General features: G+C 34.1%; 1 protein-coding gene across 1 annotated transcript in view; it reads right to left on the reverse strand.

Annotated features, from left to right (window-relative positions):
- Positions 1-20,012, reverse strand: part of LOC133329662 (uncharacterized) — a gene marked incomplete at its 3' end in the record, with an annotated part of 36,256 nt that extends 16,244 nt beyond the window's left edge. The window contains exon 1 of the mRNA XM_061538139.1: positions 19,731-20,012. Within this exon, the coding sequence (XP_061394123.1) occupies positions 19,731-20,006 (276 nt within the window). The remainder of the gene's footprint in view (positions 1-19,730) is intronic.
- Between the last annotated feature and the right edge of the window lie 651 nt (positions 20,013-20,663).

A 20,663-nucleotide genomic window follows, 5' to 3' on the forward strand; every position in this document is an offset into this window, starting at 1 on the left:
TATACCATATGGTTGGTTTTGTTTACAACGGAAATGTCGAGTGTTTGGTAGGAATTTGACCTTTATATTGCTTATATGTTGATTGACATATAAGGTAATAAAATACATAAAATATCTGTTCTTGTTAGAAAAAAAAACTTTTTCGAAAAATTCCCATTGATGATAAATAAAAGTGGTTGTCTGGAGGACAAACATGGATTCGAAGTTTTAATCAAAGCGGACACTTCATTTGCATTATATTGTATGTTGACATTTTTTAAAAATTTTGACTAGTTTGTGGGAGATGTACTAGAAGTAGTACGCCGATAGACGTTATCTTTAAATTTGATCTTAATTTAGAAGAAACAATACTAAGACCAACATTTTTGATCACATTTGAACTCCCTGAAACCATTTTGTTAAAAAGAAGTATGGGGTCTGAAAACAAGAGTTATTTAGCACGTTTTTCATACTATAAAAAAAAGCGTTAAGGACCGAACTTTGGATACCCTCCACCATAGGTATACTGCCAATTAATTGCAATTACAATTACAACCCCATGTGGAACAATGCTATTGCGTTGTAAAAAGAAATGGAAGGGAATTTTTTATAAGACATAATACAAATGGGTATAAATAAACTACTGACGACCAGAAATATTAAATAACTGTCATAAATATAAATATTAAATTCCAAATATTTTCATCATATGATATTGACATTTATTAGCAGTGACATTTCCCACCCCAAGAGAAACAATGTTATACTGTCGAGATTTCTAAAGTAAGGAATGATGGAACATACCGATAAGACATATACTGACAATTTTATCATAAGATTGTTGTAAGCTACAATGCACACGAAATAAAAAGAAATTTTAATGGGGATTTTTCCTTAAAACTCAAAACCCCAAATCTTGGTCCGATATTGATAACGCATGGTAGGAACATGTGTATAAAAAAGTACTGCATTATACATGTTATATATGGGGCTATATCAAAACCCGCAACAAATCAGTTAACTATTTTAATATAAACCAGTCAGGAAAGTTCAAAAGTCGGACGGACGAAACTACATACGGGAGCTATATCTAAATCTGAACCGTTTTCTTCATATACACATACATATGTATGGAACTAATTCAGTGCGCTTGCCTCAATCGGTCAAATATTGGGAGTTTGGTGCATTATTCACCTAAAATCGGACAACACGATATATGGGAGCTATTTATAAATCTGGACCGATTGCAACAAAACTTCGCACACATCAATCTGAACCTAATACAGTACGCTGTGCAAAATTGTGTCTCAATCGAACAAATATTGGGAGTTTGGTGCATCAGTCACATAAAATCGGACGAAACTACATGTGGAAGCTATATATAATTCTGAACCGATTTCAACAAAACTTCGCACTCATCAACTCGGTCTTAATTCAGTACGTTGTGCAAAATTGTGTCTCAATCGAACAAATATTAAGAGTTTGGTGCATCATTTACAAACATTCGGACGAATCTATATATGGGAGCTATATCTATACCTGACCCGTTTCCAACAGAACTTTACATACATAAGCATGGACCTAATTCAGTAAGCTGTGCATAATTTTGTCTCAATCGGACAAATATTGGGAGTTTGATGCATCAGTCACAGAAAATCGGCTGAAACAATATATGGGAGCTATATCTAAATCTGAACCGATATTCTGCAATTTCAATAGGGTTCGTCCTAGGACCAAATAAATGACATGTGCCAAATTTTATCTAATTCGGATCATAAATGCGACCTGTACATTGTTTACAATTTATAGAGAACGGACGGACGGACACGCATAAATCGATTCAGAAATTGATTCTTTGCATATTCTAAAATGGAACCATATGAGTATCTTGTTTCGTTTTGCCTGTTACAAACATATATCCTACATGCAAAATTTACAAAATATAATGTTTAGATCGACTCAGCTAATCGAGATATGACGATCGGTATACTTAAAGGTGGGTCAATATTTCGCGGCGTTACAAACTCTTGGGGCTACAAAAAACTAGTTGTGTATGGTATAAAAAGAGCATTTAATCCTTACAAAATATATAAATATAAATATTTCAAGGCAGGCTTCCCTTTTTTATACTACCTTTTATAACAAAAGATTAAAAAGAAAAATTTAACAATGCTTTAAGAATATAACTAAAGTGATTTACTTATTTTCTTATCTGGATGGCTGAAGACCTACGTATCAAACTTATACACGTACCATCTTTGGTTACGATATATGTTTTTTAAGATCATGTAATTGTCAATCCTTAAATATACATTCGAGTATTTTAAGAAGGAACATCGGATATAATAGCTCATTTTTACACAAAGGCTGACAATTTTTCAAATAATGTCAGTTTCTATGTTTTTTTCTCATGAATAATCTCCCACATATATAGTAATGAAGTGCCTTTATTAAATATATTTGTAAAATGTTTAATATAACTTTACTAATTTTTTTGGTTTACTTTGGATATAACGAACTACCTCTATAACGAACAAATTTGATTGGTCCCAACAAGTTCGCTATAACCGTACTTTATTGTAGCTGTAAATCACCAAATTAGGTCTCACCTAATTTTCTTGAAAAAAAAAACTCAAAACGCATTGATACGACGAATACTTTACACCATTAACGTTAAACACTCATACGCTCCAAAGTAATAGAGCATTTTATTGGAGTCAGAAAAATTTTCAGCATTGAATATCATTTTACTCCATTTAAATATATATTTAAAGCCTTTATGTAAATTAATTATTAAAACCATAAATTATGCACACAAGCACTGGCATATTGCCACTCAGTACTCAGTACACATTCAAACATGGAGTGTAAACAAAAATTAATATCTTAACGAATTAGTATAATTTTTAGAGCAACAAATTTAAATATTTATAAAAGTAACACAGTACACATACATATAATCCCATGCGCTCTCACACACACACTCTTGTACATATTTGCACATAGGTAAATATTTATAAGGAAATAGGAATAACATCAGGCGGTAGCAGTAGCAGCGCAGCGGTCATGTCAAGGCTGAAGAAGGTCTACTATGGCTAAGACTGTCTTGGAATAATAAAAACCGGCATGACAAGCCAGCAATAACATTTGGGGAATCAACATTCTATAAATAAATGATGTTGTTCATTATCAAGATAATGATGTTCGACACCATAATAATGAGATTTACCTAACCCCCCATGGGTGCACCAAATACTCCAACTTGAGACACAGTGGGAACATAAGTTGTTATCAATTTAGTACTACACCACCTACCTAATGGCAATGGATGAACAGCAAAAGGAATGCAGACAAACGTGTACAACATACCCTAACATTTACGCATGATTTGAATAGAAAATTTCAAATATTAGACACAACAACAACTGCTGCAACCATTTATAGGCATACATTTTCATATCTGAAGACCAAAGAACATGTTGTAATTTCTTTACTTCCCCGTCCCGTCCTCATACTTGTTTCCTTATCATGCCTTCCTTCTCTACTGCTACTACTACTGCATTACCAGAGTTTGGAGTTGATATTACTGCTGTTATAGTTGTTGTTATTGCTGTCATCATGGCAAGTGCCATATGTTTGACTCATACAAACATGAACAGACGCACAAACACACACAAGCACACTGCCATAAGTGTAGTTAAACATTCAAATAAGAGGTAAAATTACGAGAGAATGGCAACATTAAATTACCATTTAACATTCTTTGTATGCCACAATACTTTAGCATTATTTGGATGACCCCCTCTCTCCACCCCTTCTGTTTTACTTAGGCTTCCCCATGTCAGGGTTAAGGCTAGAGTTGCCTCTATAAACAAAAATACTTTAAAAAAGTCTCTAAAGAAGTAAGGGCCTAGGGACCTAGGATACAAATTTTAAAAGGAATATTTTTTAAAGGGTTGGCAGACTTTTTAATATATTTCTAGAAATTTTGAAAAGGTTTTTAGTGTGGATTTTTAAATATTTTTTAAGGATTGTAGAACTTTAAGAACTTTTTTGAAAATACTGACAGACCAGTATGTTTCAAGGGTGTTATAGCTTTGTGCGTCCCACAAGTTTGTTGGTCCTAGACCCACATTTTAATACACCGACCGTCATCGTTTTTGCTCATTATAATTTGCAGTACAAGACAGGTCACGGTTATGGACGGTTATGGACGGTTATGGAGCAATCGTAACGCTTGTTGTTTGAAATTGATCGTTTTGGAATTGAATGTTTAGAAAATCAAATGGACCAAAAATGTTACACTTGTTTTCTGGAGGCTACATTTATGATCCGAGCATCACGAAATTTTACACGAGAAAGAAAACTGCCTAAAGAATGAACTACATTATACAAATCGTTCAATATTATCGAGTCAAAGGGACCCTGACTCTTGAGTGAAAAATTACAAAATATGAGGTCTATGGCGAATTTAATTACTTCTGAAGGACACAGGCGCGAAAATTGATAGTAACCCCTAGAGGAGTGTTTGAGGTAGTTATGCGTTAATTTACAGGAGCTTACCAATTCTGGCTTTGTTTGGTATTCCCTTGCCAGGCTAGATGACGGAAGTGTAGAGCTGATCGTTATTAAGTTTTCAATGACGACGCGTTTAGTTTTCGATAGTAATATCGATGATATTTAGGGGATGAAATGTACCAAAATCCTTATTTTTTTCTTTTATTAGTCGCTGTAGAGGCCACTAATAGTAGATTATGATTGGCCAATAGTTAGGGATCAAATGAACCATGATTTTTGTGTGTAAAATAACGAGATTTTCACTATGGGAAAAGACGATGCAAATCGGTCAACGGGTGAAAATATGGCTAAATATTGTCCAGGATCGGAATAAAGATCTAGAGAAATTTCGAGTTCGGTGGTAGTTGTGTAGGTCCGCTCACTAGTTTGTATTAAGAACGGGTTCTTTCAAAGAAGATCCCCAACACGTTGTTTTATGACCCAATCACGACGATGGGAATCTGGGCAAAGAACAAGCATGGCTGCTTTGATGAATGTCGGCCAATATTTAGCGGGTCAAATCGACCCAAATTTGAGTAAAATGTATTCTATGGGGTATATCTTTATTTCAAAGGGCATAGACAAGACAAGTTTATAGAATATATGAACGGAGAGCTTGACTTTTATGTAAATATTATTTTGGGGAAATATGAATCCATTATTTTTATATCAATTATAGGACTTTATTTAATATGCTTCGGAATGTCCGATTTGAGCCACATATGCACCGGTTTATTGTATGATTTGTTGTCATTATAAGTGTAACTTCATAATGCCTCTCTCATAGAAGTCTTCTATTTGCAAAAATATCTAGTAGTCGATTTTTACAATCCTCCCTAGATACTACTTTTTTTATCATTAAAGCCATTTTGCAATGCAAGAAAAATATAATAATCGCTTGGTGCCAAGTCTGGACTGTATGGCGAATGCATTAAAACCTCCCAACCAAGCTCCCGAAGTTTCTGTTGATTCACTGTAGATCTGTGTAGCCTAGCGACACATCTCCTTTTGGCCAATTCTGGCCGTTTCCTGCTCAATTGCTATCTTCTAACGATCCAGTTGTTGATAGTAGAGATCAGAATATAGCGTTTGGCCATATGGAAGCAACTAATAATAAATAATCATCTTCCAATCCCACCAAATGCATAGCAGAACCTTTCTGGTTTGGCCAACGTTTGATGTGATTCACCGCTCTTTGACCACGATTGTTTTCATACAGGGTTATCGTATGTGATCCATTTGTCACCTCCAGTTACCATCCGTTTAAGAAGTGGGTATATCTCATTCCGTTTGGTTAAAGTGTGTGATCCAATTTTCATCTCCAGTCACCATCCGTTTAGGAAATGGGTCTATCTCATTCTGTTTGGCCTAGGCTTCGCAGATCGAAATTCGATCCATTTTATTTTTTCTATTAATTGGTGTGGCACCCAAATATCGAGCTTCTTTTGAATCCAGCTTTGTGTTAATTGTTTAAAATTGTTTTATGGTCGATATTTAGCTCCTGGGCGATGTTATGACTGCTAACATGTCGGTCAACTTCGATCATTTTTTCGATTTTATCGACATTTTCGACGATCTGCCTAACGGATTTCATTTCCCCCGATATAAATTTCCGTCCGTTTCTACGTAAATGCTGCCTTACATGCAATGTAGCATTGAAATCGGTTTAGGTTTAGATATATCTTCCATATATATTTTCATCCGATCTTGTCCCAATGGGATATATATTTTGGGCAACCCACTATGCGCAGCATACCAAATGGTGTATGCCACGACTGCATATTTACATATGACTCCTATACATAATTTTGATTGATTTTATACAAATAGTACACCAAGGAACCCAAGTCTACCCGATTGACATGATATTTTTCATAGATTTTAGATTGGTATGCGTATGAGTTGACATAAAATAGTTCAAATATCTATGTAGTTCACACATATTTCCTCACTGGCTTAAAAATATTTTTTGTGATGTGTTATTATTTTTAGTAATTAAATTAAGTGTGGAAGGAATCAAGATAGACCCATGAAATATTAATTTATGAAGGTACGTTTTAGTCAATTGTATTCTTCGAATTCTGTTGTGTCTCATTGAAAAAATAGTATTCCATATGAAACCGAATTGCAGCTGAAAGTTTTAAAAAAGTTGTTTGGAATAAAACCCAAATTTAAAACGGCAACTCTAATCAAAATGCCATGTATGCAAACAGATTGAGATGAACTTCATAATACATTAGTGAGTGTACGTACGTGTGTATGTGTGTTCTTGTGCAATTGTCTATGTCAATTCGAACCAGAGAGCACCACAATATACATGTATGACTGTAACATATGTTGTTTTTGCAACAAGCCGGCTACTATCCAAAAATGAAAAAAGAAAGAACAGACACAGGAGCAAAAACAGACAACTTACACGAAACATTTATTTTAAAGTGTCCTTTCCCTTTTCAGGATGTAGATGATTTTGCATAGTATGAGTATGAGGACGAAAATTTAGTTCCAGCCGGAATATAACGTTTGCCCCTTGAGTATTTTTGAAGCCTTATGCAAATACGGACTGAATCATTGGACCTAGTTTTCCTCTTGTGTTTGGTGTGTGTGTGTGAGTGTATGCTAACATTTGCTTGTGATAACTTAATAAAATGGAACTGTGCAATGTTTTCATATTTGTACGGCAACAAAAAGAAAAAAACGGACTGCAGGAAAAAGCATTGTAAACATTTGGTTACAATTACCTTAATTTAACTAAAAAGGGCTGGAGTAAGAAGACATATGAGGTTGTTATTGAAAATTTGTTGATGGGGAGAGGGATATACATGTCATTACATTACTTGTAATAAAATATGTGTGTTTAGTCTACATATCAAGGTCGAATTTTTATAAAAATTTTATATCCACAAGGTGGTGTGTATATTAAATTTGTAACTCCGTTTGCAACACCTAAAAATATTGACCTGAAAATCCAAAAATTCTTGATTAAAATGAAATTCACTATTAATTTAGAAATGCCCGTCCTTTTATCTGCCTTCTGTGGATAGAGCTCACAATCTTGAAGATAGAACTTTGACAATTTGCAAATCCATTACTACTACTCCTGGAATTGTTGGTACTTAAAATTGGATATATCAGTCTTTTTTTTTAGGGCAGCATCCAATAACGCTAACCCCTAATAGTCGGTATAATCAAGTCACGCTTTTCAGCCCGATCACGTGTAATTTAGATTTTTGTGTTCTCAAAATTTTCAATATTGGTCTAAGTTTTATAAGGTCTAATCGGAAACCCTATAAAACGATATCCATAAATTTGGTATTTGAAAAGATTATACACGTTTTTTACCGATTTTAATATTAGGTTGTGGAAAAAGAAATCCATTATTGAAATGCCGATAAAATTGGATAAATGATATAGTTGGCCGACATGTTAGAAGTCGTTAAATCGCCCAGTAGCTAAAAATAAACCATTTACACAAAGCTGAATTCAAAAAGAAGCTCGATGTTTGGGTGCCACACAAAATTACAGAAAAAATAGGAAGGATCTAATTTCCATCTACGAAGTCTTGGCCAAATGCAATGAGATAGACCCATTTCTTAAACGGATTGTGACTGGAGATGAGAAATGGATTACATACGATTACACTGTGCGAAAACGATTGTGGTTAAAGAGTGAAGTACCTCAAACGGTGGCCAAACAAGGACTAACGGCTATGCATTTGATGGGACTGGAAGGGGATTATTTTTTATGAGTTGCTTCCATACGGCCAAACGCTAAATTCCGATCTCTACTGTTAACAATTGGACCGTTTGAAGGTAGCAATTGCCAGAATTGACCAACAGGAGAGGTGTCGTGTTCCACCATGACAACGCTAGTGACTCGCCCGAAACTTCGGGAGTTTGATTGGTAAGTTTTAATGCATCCGCCATACAGTCCGGGCTTGACACCAAGCGATTACCATCTTTTTCTTGCATTGCAAAATTTCTTTAATGATAAAAAATTTGTGAAAATTGTGAAAATCGATTACTAGAGTTTTTTGCAAATTGGCAACAAATCATACAACAAAACGGTGCATATTTGGCCCAAATCGGACATTCCGAAGCAAGTTAAATAAAGTCCTATTGTTCGTATAAAAATAATGGATTTTTCCCCAACCTAATATTTTGGCTTCTTATTAATATTGGTCCATGTTTCGGCGTAACCCCCATAGAGCAGTACTCCCCTTTATTTGGTATTTCGATGACGGCGAAGTAGAACATCTCCCTACTATAAATGATCAATATTAGCCCAAGTTTCCGGGTAGCCCCCAAATAATGATACCCTCATCTATTCGGTATTTTGGGGAGTTGGTGCATGTATTTCAGCCAAATTCGATGTAATTTTATATTTTCGATGATCATTTAGTAAAACATCTCCTTTCTAAATATTATCACTATCAGCCCTTTATTCTGTATTTTTTGAGGTTCAGACTCTAATTTGGTATAGCGACTATATAACGGTTTCAATTAATTTTTGGTATTTTGAAGGATTTTGACGCATTTTTCCATTGATGTTGCTGTAATTTGTTACAAAGGTTTCTTGAAGGCTGACATGTTTTGACATAGCCCCATATAACTGTGGCGCCTAATTGTCAGTATTTTTAAGGTTCCGGGTGAATAGCATAAATAGCTCTTTTAATTTTCGGTACGCTGAAGTTCCTACCCTATTTTTCCAACCTGAGTGCTGTAATTTGGAACATTAATTTTTTAGAGAAGGAACAACCAATAATCTCCCAAGGCAATAAGATAGTCCCAATTTAAAGGTACCTACCAATTTTAGGCATTTACTTGTTTTTGATATTTTGGAGGATATCCGACATGCTTGTCAACCAAATTGTCACTAATGTGATATTTGAAGTTCCCATTTACTTGAAAATATTCGTACCAAAAATTATATATTGAAGATCTTTACCATATGCCTTTTGTAGGTGTTTTGATGTCCTCGACGCATTCTCCAACAGTTGAATTATTGTCATACCTTTCACTATGTTCTCACTAAAAATAAATGTTTCCTGGCAATATTTAAATATTTCACACACATCTAGTGCGAAATCCGGATTATATTATACTTATTTTGAATAAAATATAATAAAAAGGAAGGAAAATTTCTGTCCACCCCTTGAATGACTAAAAAAAAGTGGAATGTACCAATCTCTTCTCTGTGCCCTTCAAAAACTCTTGTGTGTGTGTACGATGTGCTGCAATGCAGACATACTGTGCAATATCCTCGAATATCCTTGAACATTGGCTGCAATGTAAATGTTTTCATTTTTACCTCAAACAAGAGCAACACGAACTGACTGTGTGCCACAATGACACTTCTTATATTATTTGTGATTACATACATGTATCTGCATATATACAACGAGTAGACGTGTGTGTTTACGGTGCCAAATAAAGCTGTTACAAGTTAAAAATAAATAAAAATATATACTTTTGAAACATATTTAAAAGTCAGAGGCAGATATACATACATACAGGTGTGGTGTAAATCTATTTTTTCGAAAAGACATTTCATGATATATGTATTTTGTGGAAGTTATACACAATGGATAATTCTGGATGGATTTTCATAAGTTAGTAAAATCTATGAGTTTTTCTATAATAGTGCATTAGAATTGTTAATATTATAAAAAGGATTTTGCAAAAAATGCGTTTCAAGTTTTCAATTTACACAGGCATTACATAGAACAGAGGAAATTCTATAATGTCTCAATAAGTGTGTGTTAGAGATATTAATTTTTTAAACAACATGAGGTCTATTATGGCGAACAACCGTGCATAATTAACTCGAAAATCACGTTTTTATACCCTACACAACTATGTTGTCAGGATATTATAACTTTGTGCAGCCCCAAAAGTTTGTAACGCAGCGAAATACTTCAATTCCGATGATAAATGCGACCTGCACTTTTTTTACAATTTAACATCAACAGACGGATAGACATGCATAAATGGGAGTCTATGCATATTCTGAAAAGGAACCATTCACCACAGTGTGGTGAAGAGTATAGAAATGTTCAAATGATTTTGTGCGTGAGGTCGTTTTTATAGAATCACTTAATTATAAATTAAAAGACTTAATTATTAAACTTTGTGAAAAGTAATTAAAATATGCCTCAGGGACGCTAAGTTGTAAGAAAGTCATAATCCGAATGTAGACCCTGTAAGTACCCACATCTGAGTATATATATCAATATAATTGTAGTTTTAAGGACATCCACTCTTTTTCGATATTCTATTGACTTTTCCGGTTATATACGCACATTTTGTGATTTTTCATTTAAAAGACTTGGTCTGTTTGAGCAGCAAGATATTCACTTCACCTTTTAAAATAAGCCACCTTTTTTGGTTGGCTAGATCCCCATCTCTGTGTATAATTGTGTCATATTTGATTCTCTAAATAATTTTTTACTCACTTCTAAAAAATCATATTGACGCTAATAATTTTTAATCTATTGGCAAATTTGAACTGGCTGTTTTTATAGCAAGAAATGAATTTTCATGCCAAATTTCGGACGATTGGTCCATAATACCAGTGTACCACCTAGCCAAGATGAGGTCATAAAAGCAATTAATCGGCTCAATAACAACAAAGCAGCAGGAGCCGATGGGTTACCAGCCGAACTATTCAAGTCTGGTGGCTAGATGCTGGTCAGGAGCATGCATCAGCTGATTAGCACATTTTGGCTAGATGAATGCTTGCCCAGTGATTGGAACCTCAGCATCTTGTGTCCCGTGCACAAAAAAAGAGACAAGACGATATGTGCCAACTATAGAGGAATAAGTCTCCTTCCCATCGCATATAAAGTGTTATCCAGTGTGCTGTGTGAACGATTGAAGCCAATGGTCAATAACCTGGCAAATCCACTCTGCGCCAAATCCTGGAAAAGACCCACTAAAAACACATCGACACATACCACCTATTTGTCGACTATAAAGCCGCATTCAACAGCCCTATCCGTTCAGAGGTGTTTAAAGCCATGTCTGCGTTCGGCATTCCTGCAAAATTTATACGGCTATGCAGGATAACTTTAAGTGGCACAAGGTCAGAAGTTAAAGTAGGAAAGGACCTATCGGAGCCCTTCAATACCGAACGAGGATTCAGACAAGGTGACAGTTTGTCGTGTGATCTTTTTAACATCCTACTGGAAAAGGTCATACGAGACGCAAAGGTGAACAGAAATGGCACTCTGTACACCAAACAACACATGTTACTCGCCTACGCCGAGGACATTGATATAATGGGTCGAACATTGCGAGCGGTAACAGCCACCTTTGAACAAATTGAAAAGGAGCCTGCCAAAGTGGGTCTGGCAATAAACGGCGAGAAGACCAAGCTGATGGTATCAACGCGCAAGACGTCCAGTAGACTCGGACCAACTTTGGAACTTGAGAACTACAGCTTCGAGGTAGTTAAAGGCTTTATATACCTTGGTACCGCCATAAATAAAACAAATGACATCAGTTTTGAAATTCGGAGAAGGATTGTGATGGCCAACAGATGCTACTATGGTCTAAGTAATATAAAAATGAGCCTACTGATGGTTCCCGTAGAAGGGGAAGACCACGAATTAGATGGAAAGACCAAGTAGAAAACAACATCTTGGAACGTGGTCTTCCAAATTGGTGGACTAGCGCACAAGACCGACGCGCTTGGAAATCTTTTTGAAGCTCGGCTTATGGAACAACCGTTCTGTAACAAGCCAGCTAAGATAGTAAGTAAGTGGTCCATAAATGTGACATGTAATAGACGAATGTACACACATGGATTCAACTAATCGAGATATGACAGTACTCATTTATTTAAATAAAATGCAATAGTAATAAACTAACTAAATTTCCACTGCATACAGAGGCTGTCCATTATGCGTATAATGAATAATAATACGAAGTTTAATACGTATATGCCAGATGGTCATTTGTCAAAATTGTAACAATATGGCATTTTATTGTAACATTTATGGCATATTAATCAAGCTTGATTAGTAAATACAGTTACGAATCCACTGTCTATAACAATTTAGTATTTCCAAAAAAAAAAAAATATATAATAAAATAAAGACTACAAACTATCGTTTAAACTTTTATTATCAGCTGCCTATAATAAAGTCACTAAAATATCCCAATGAAAGTTTTAAATTATTATAAATGAATGTACATCTTCGTTACGATTTACCGCACCATCTTCCGACCTCAGCCGGTAGACCATTTGTAAAATTAACCTTTAGCTCGGAAATAATAAATACTTTTTACACCTTGACTTCTTTTTTGTGAAAATAAAAAAACGACAACACAATTCACATTCTCACACACACACACAATATTTATGCGGTTTTCTTTATATATCCTTACAACTGCTGTCATTGCCTTTTACTTGAACGCTTGACGTTGTTTCTGTTGTTTTTGTTGCCGGTTATGTGTATGTGGTTTCCTGTTTTAATATAATTCGCTTAATCCTTAAATACTGTGTAAATGTTTCCAGTTAAAAACGCAATATCAACAAAAACTACAACAGCAACATCAATAGCGCTAGTAATGTTTCGAAACACATGGTAACATATAAGTGTTTATTTGTGCAGACATCACACACATGCATTCGTATGCGCATACATACACAAATAAACACATTCAGTGAAACACATCCATTTGCATGCAATTGTTTGTGAATGTGTCTCGGTGTTCGGATGCATTAAAGTTACGCTTACAAATGTAAGTGAAGCAAACACATTTATGCCATACGGCAACGCCAACAACAACATCAAAACACACACAGAACAAAGTTGACTTTTATGTCTGAATTCGGCTTTTGAAAATATATTTTATTTTCCATTTACCATTTGTTTTTGGCGGATTGAATCAGTGATGAGAGGTGTTGGTTGCAGCTATGTAGATATATGTACTGTATATATGCGATATAAGTACATTTAGTTCGGGAATGCAGTTGATGGCGTAAAAGTTATAAAGTGAATTTCTATGTACTTGATTTTAATGTATATGTGAATGTATAGGCGAATGAATTTACTCGCAGAAATATACAATACCCGCTAAATGAATATATCCATTGTTATTTTGTGATAATGTTAGGTTGAACTGAAAATTGTATTTTTAAATAAATTTGTTTATTATACCCTACACAACTATGTTTTCCTCATATCTCAGCTAGCAGAATCGATCTAGACTTGTATGTACGTCCGCCCGTCTATCCATTATTATGAGAAAAAACGTTACAAATTATGGACCAATTTTTTGCATGCAGGACCGGTTCTGGTCAATGAAGACCTCTATTGTTTTTGGTTAATATTTGAGGGGTCAAATAGAACAAATATTTTGTTTTTGCTAGTTGTGGACCAATCGTGACGAAATTTAGTTTTTTGTAATAATCGGTTAATATTTACAGGGATCAAATAGAAGAAAATTTATATTTTTGTTTGTTTTTGTGCTCTAGAGGCTACAATCCGAACACCACGAAATTTTTGGGGAAGGAAATTTATGAAAATAATACAAATTAATGCAGTGATACAGATCTGTCAATATTTATTATGGGCCTAGACCTTTGTATGAACAAGTTCAAAATTTACATTCTCTTGCGTATTTATTTACTCCTGAAGGACTTAGATCGATGAAGTTTTCAGTATATCCCAGAGGAGTGGTCGACTTTTATATGGATACAAATTATAGTTATGTATGTACAAGAGAATTATGCCTAAAATTTTAAAGGGGTCTACGTATTCTGATATGGTTAATGGAATTACCTCTACCCTACTAGACGGGGGAAATGTCACGCAGATCGCCTTGAAATATTACATGTAGTTCTGCGTATCATGTGACAATTTTATGGAAAACGATTTTTAGAAATTTATACACACTATTCGGTACACCGTACTGTTAAAAATTTAATCTCAATCAGACACCCGTTCGAAATACATATGGAAGCTATGGCTGCATCTGCATCAATTTCAACAAAACCCAATAACGTCATTCAAGTCTCAATTTGATACGTTGTGCAAAATTTCGTGTTAATCGGACAAACATTAGAAAATCGGACCATTTATAGAAAATCGGACGAAAATATATATGGGAGCAATATCTTAATCTGAATGGATCTTCACGAAACTTAGCACACATCATTCTAGACTCAATTCAGTACGCTATGCCGAAAAATATATTCGGACTTTGGTGCACCATTTACATTAAATCGGACGAAATATATAGGGCTATATCCAAATCTGAACCGAAAACATAGCACACACATTATGAAAAATTTCGTGCAAATCGAAATATAAATAAGGAATTTGGTGCACCATTTGTCTTAAATCGGTGCACCACTTGTCTTAAATCAGACGAAAATATATATAAGAGCTATATCTAAAACTGAACCGACTTTCACGAAACTTAGCACACATTATTTTAGAGTTAATTCAGTACGCTAAGACAAATTTCGTAAATGGCGCACCATTTAAATTAAATCGGACGTAAATATATATGAGAGCTTTATCTAAATCTGAAGCAATTTTTACGAAACTTAGCACACATCATTCTGGGCTTAATTCAGTACGCTGTGCCAAATTTCGAAAGATATTTATCAAAAGATATTTAGGGATTTTGGTGCATATAATAAATGCGACGTTTACTTTGTTTACAATTTAACATCAACAGAGGGACGTTTCATTTTGCCTGTTACAAACATATGCACAAAGACGTATTACCCTGTACCACAGTGTGGTGAAGGATATAAAAATTGCGGATGCGTCTTTTTTGAACACCTGTTCCTATATGAAGGAGCTACAAGATCGAATCAAAATTTAACTTGTGTTCATAACAGAGATGGAAGTTTCCAAAAGATTTAACTTTTTCCTGTCATACCACGCTTATTGTGCTAGGCTAAGAAATTTCCGAACTGCCTTCGTACACCAGTAAACAAAGTACAGGTCGCATTTATAATCCGAATTGGATGAAATTTGGCATAGGTCACTTATTTGGCCCAAGGACGAACTATATAGAAATTGGGAAAAATCGGTTCAGATTTAGATATAGCTCCCATATTTCGATTTGCGAAATTTGAATTAGGTCTAAAATGATGTGTGTCAAGTTACCTGAAAATCAGTTCAGATTTGGATAAAACTCCCATATATATTTTCGTCCGATTTAAGGTAAATGGTGTACAAAAGTCCCTATATATCTTTCGATTTGCACGAAATTTGGCACAGGGTAATGAATTAGGTCTAGAATGATGTGTGTCAAGTTTCCTGAAAATCGGTCGAGATTTCGATATAGCACCTATATATAGGTTCGTCCGATTTTATGTAAATGATGCACCAACGTCCTTATATATCCTTTGATTTGCATGAAATTTGGCACAGCGTACTGAATTAATTCTAAAACGATGGGTGTTAAATTTCGTGGAAATCGGTTCAGATTTAGATATAACTCTCATATATATTTTCGTCCGATTTTAGGTAAATAGTGCACCAAAGACCCTTTATATCCTTTCATTTGCATGAAATTTCGCATAGCGTGCTGAATTAAGTCTAGATTTAGATATAGCTCTCATATATATTTTCGTCTGATTTTAGGTAAATAATGCACCAAAGTCCCTTCATATCCTTCGATTTGCACGAAATTTGGCATCGCGTACTGAATTGAGTCTAGAATGATGAGTGGTGAGTTTCGGGAAAATCGGTTTAGATTTCAACATATCTCCCATATACATTTTCCTCCGATTTTATGAAGGTCCCATTTCTCCCCATGTTACGCAGATGGCTCTAAATCTGCTTGAATGAAATTAAAGTTAGGATAGGGGTAAGGAAGAGGGAACACAGACATGCAATTGTTAGGATATATATTAACAATATACCCAAAGTGGTGAAGGGTATCATATAGTCGGCCCAGTCCGACTTTACTATTTTCCTTACTGGTTTTAAATTGACTTTAAATTATCTGAAACGAATTTTATCCAAATATGCTTAGGGTCAAAATCTTTTATATTTATTTTATTGTAAGAAAAATTCAATGAAATGTAAAATATTCGTGACACCCCAATGTTAACCCTTTTGTGTATGCATGCAAAAAATACTATTTAATTCTTTTAGTTATTGCTTAATTTAATTTTGGGAAAAATTGGAAACAAAAATGTTGACAAACAAACAAATTCCACCATGATTCAGTTAGGGGCCTTAAAATGTAAATTGATTGCGACATCTTGACTGGATGGATATGCTGTCTGGCTTAATGTCTGTATACAACAAATGACTTTGTTATGATAGTACGTTTTTATTTATTACGAAATACGAGAAGGACTTCAGCAAAAAAGGATTTTATATAAAGCAATATATTTAATCAGACCTACTTCTCGGTATACCAAAATTTACTCGGAAAATGCTTGTCAAGCTGGTACATATGTTCAGTATTTTGAAGAAATTAGATTATGGATTATTCTATAAATTTTGTGTAATTCGTAATCATTTGATATGTAGTGTGAAATTAATTTGTATACACTATACAGGAATCTTTTCAGTTTACTTTGTCTGTGAGACCCCAAAGATTTTTTTAACGCCACGAAACATTAGCCCTACGATCCATAAATCGACTGGCTGAACATCACGGAATTTTATAAGAGAAGGGGATCTCGCGAACGAATAGACATGACCGTCTTGATGATTGGTCAACATTTAGTGTGTTTGCGTGAGCAATGACAAATTCCGTAAAACAAAACTTATCCGTAAATAAAATTATTGAAAACGGGCAGTAATTATTTGAAAGTAATTTTAAGTGAGTTATTTATACTCTTTCGATTTGTTCTTCAAAATCTTAAATTTAATTTTAAAACGTAATTTGAATTTTGCCTTTTCAGTAATTATTGCAAAACTTCGATCATTAAGCTCGAAAGAGTATAAATAACTCACTTAAAATATTTTATTAATAAATATCTATTTTTGAATAAAGTTTAGTTTTAGCATGACACAACAACAAAATAAAATCATTTATAGAAATTTACTGAGATAACGGTTGTTTCCATACAGTGGTATTGACATTTTTGGCGTTCTTTCAAAAGAACGGTGGAGCCAAATGAGTTTGAGATCTCACAAACATATTTGCTGATCGATTTATTAGTTTTCTAGCTACAATGGGCTCTGCAAACTTCTTGATTAAAAGCAGTGTTTGGTAAAAACTATGCAACAATTTTCAACAAAAAATCCGAGAGTAGCTTAAGGTGTGACTTTTTGTGCTCAATTGTGTGTGTTGTAAACCCACAACACACAAAAGATACCAAATTACGTTTCCTATTAAAATACACAGTATTAAACTTGTTAAAAAACAAATTCATTTTAATATTTTTTGAAAGTTTGCCATTTTTGTGAGCTATATTCCACGACTTCATTGGAGTTTAGGTACATTTAGCTATACCTATTATCTAATTGGTTGGTATTTTGCATAATATTCTATTTCCGAATATGTAGAACACACACATTCAATATCGCAATAAAAAACTGTATTGCATATTTCAGATACTCTTGCTCTTTGTTCCTAAATTTGTTCACATTCCACTTTTAACACTCTTCACAATATGGTATATTCAAAGTTCATTAAGTCGGTTGGATCTTTATATTTATATCCATTGTTAGTTGTCTTACAGCAGGCCTCTTTTGCTCCGAGTTTGAAACAGGTCTAGGAATTTCATGATGCCGAAAATTAAGCAAAAGTTTTGTGAGACAGCAGTTTAAAAATGACCTATATTGAGCATTCTATTCGAATACGTTTTTATACCCTTCACAACACTGTGGTACAGGGTATTATGTCTTTCTGCATATATATGTAACAGAAAAAAAACGAATCCAGATAGACCCATGGTTACTTTTGAGAATATCCATAGAATCACTTTCCGAGTCGATTTATGCATGTCCGTTCTTCCATCTGTTGGTGTTAAATTGTAAAAAAAGTACAGATCGCATTTATGATCCGATTTGATTGAATTTTGGCACGAGCTATATTGGAATTGAAGAAAATCGGTTCAGATTTAGATATAGTTCCCAAATATAGTTTCGTCCGATTTTAGGTAAATGGTGCACCAAACTCCCAATATTGGCCCGATTAGGACAACATTTTGCACAGCGTACTGAATTGATTGATCTACGCGAAATTTTGTTGGAATCGGTTTAGATTTAGATATAGCCTCCATATATTGTTTCGTCCGATTTTGTGTAAATGGAGCACCATACTGCCAATATGTGCCCGATTGAGAAAAAAAAATTGCACAGCGTATTGAAATTAATGCAGGCTGACGTCCGTGAAGTTTTGTTGAAATCTGTTCACATTTAAATATAGCTCCCATATATGGTTTCGTCCGATTTTATGTAATATTTGTCCGATGAAGACGAAATTTTGCACAGAGTTCTAAATTAGGTCCTGATTGATGTATGAGAAGTTTTGCTGGAATGTTGATTCTTCGTGGGTGAATAATAAAAGTATGGTTTTGATAGAGTCAACCTTCGATGTACATGTATTTAATATATTCGGTTGTTTAAACATTTTAAAATCATTTACATCATTTTGTGTTATTCATTATATTGACCTTAATTTAATTTTACGTATTTTTTACCAAATCGGTTTTAAGGTATAGACATTCCTATATCTCTATGTGAATAGGCATTTCACGTTATCATATTTAAGCCAATATTTATGATTTTTATCATTTTTTTATTAATAATTGTTCATAAAACTGATAAAAGTAATATACCAGTATGAAAGGACCATAGTCTGGTGATAAGCTCTATGGATATATACATCATTCATAGTAGGGCTGTATATACATTAAATAGAATCCTCAATATAAGATATGCTACCACAACAACTTAAGGTTCGTTCCCCATGTTGAAATATTAAATTTCATTTTCAAATATTTCAAACTCCCACAAAAATGGTTCAAACTGAAGAAATCTACATTTATTTGAATCATAATATTGTTGTATTTAAAAGTGTGTAATATCGCATATTTTGTCTAGGCTGATCCTAAGATAACATATGTTTGCTTATTTATCTTTCATACAACAATATTTTTAAATCCAAGTTCGTTTCTGATCTGCAAGAATCTTTATTAAGTTATGCTTATATCTATTAAATTATGCTTATATTTACAATATTTATTAAAAATCCAAAACTCACCTCATCATTTCTCAGCTGATGATCAAGAGTATCAACTTGTTCGAAGAATTTCCAACTTAAATTTTCAGCACCATTTGTTGACACGGACAGTAATAAATCTTTGGAATCTAAACACTTGTCATCACCGACACTTTCATGTAACGAAGTCAAAGGTTGGCACTCATTTGAATTGGATTTATTAGAATTAAGTAAAGATTTCAATTTTGTTTGAGACAAAGACGAAGATAAATTAAAATTGAAATTACTCGAAGAATCGCTGGAGATATCATTCAACATGGCATGGATTTGGTAAACGACATTTGAAAGTTATATGTTTTTATTTCTTTTTTTCCAGGATATTTTTTTCACTGCTAAAATAGTTAAAATAAAAACAAATTAATGGAATACAATCTAGAATTGCAGTTGAAAAAACTCAAATCTAGCAACAGTTATTTGTTTCAATTGCTTTCCTCCCATAGATTTGCAATTTCGATATGACATCAAATTAAACGATTTTCCAATCAATTGACATTTTACTGGCAAATCCACAAACAACAAAATAGATATAAATGTCCAGCCACATATGCAATCAATTTCCCCATGAAATGGATTTACTCATGGGCTTCTATTTGTTGCCCTACTACTGGCCATGTGTTAAATGCAAATGGTATTATGGCGCATTTTCATCCTCTCCTTGAATTAAGATATTCCAAAAATCGAAATATTATGACCATGTGTGGTGGCCATTCATGCATTTGCATTGGAAACGAATGTAGCCAAATCACCCATTTAACACTGACATAATTATGCGGCACCACCAGCAATGCCACTAAAGGCCGATCAAAATGACTGACCAACAGGCACACAAATTGTGCGTATATATCCCACACACTCAGACAAAATCCCGTTTACACTATGAAATATGTAAACTGTTAATGTTTTGACCACGACATG

This window comes from Musca vetustissima, unplaced genomic scaffold (genome assembly GCF_032173495.1).
Source record: "Musca vetustissima isolate MV318-11 ecotype Yass unplaced genomic scaffold, APGP_CSIRO_Mvet_v1 utg230879, whole genome shotgun sequence".
In the NCBI taxonomy this organism is placed as follows: domain Eukaryota; kingdom Metazoa; phylum Arthropoda; class Insecta; order Diptera; family Muscidae; genus Musca; species Musca vetustissima.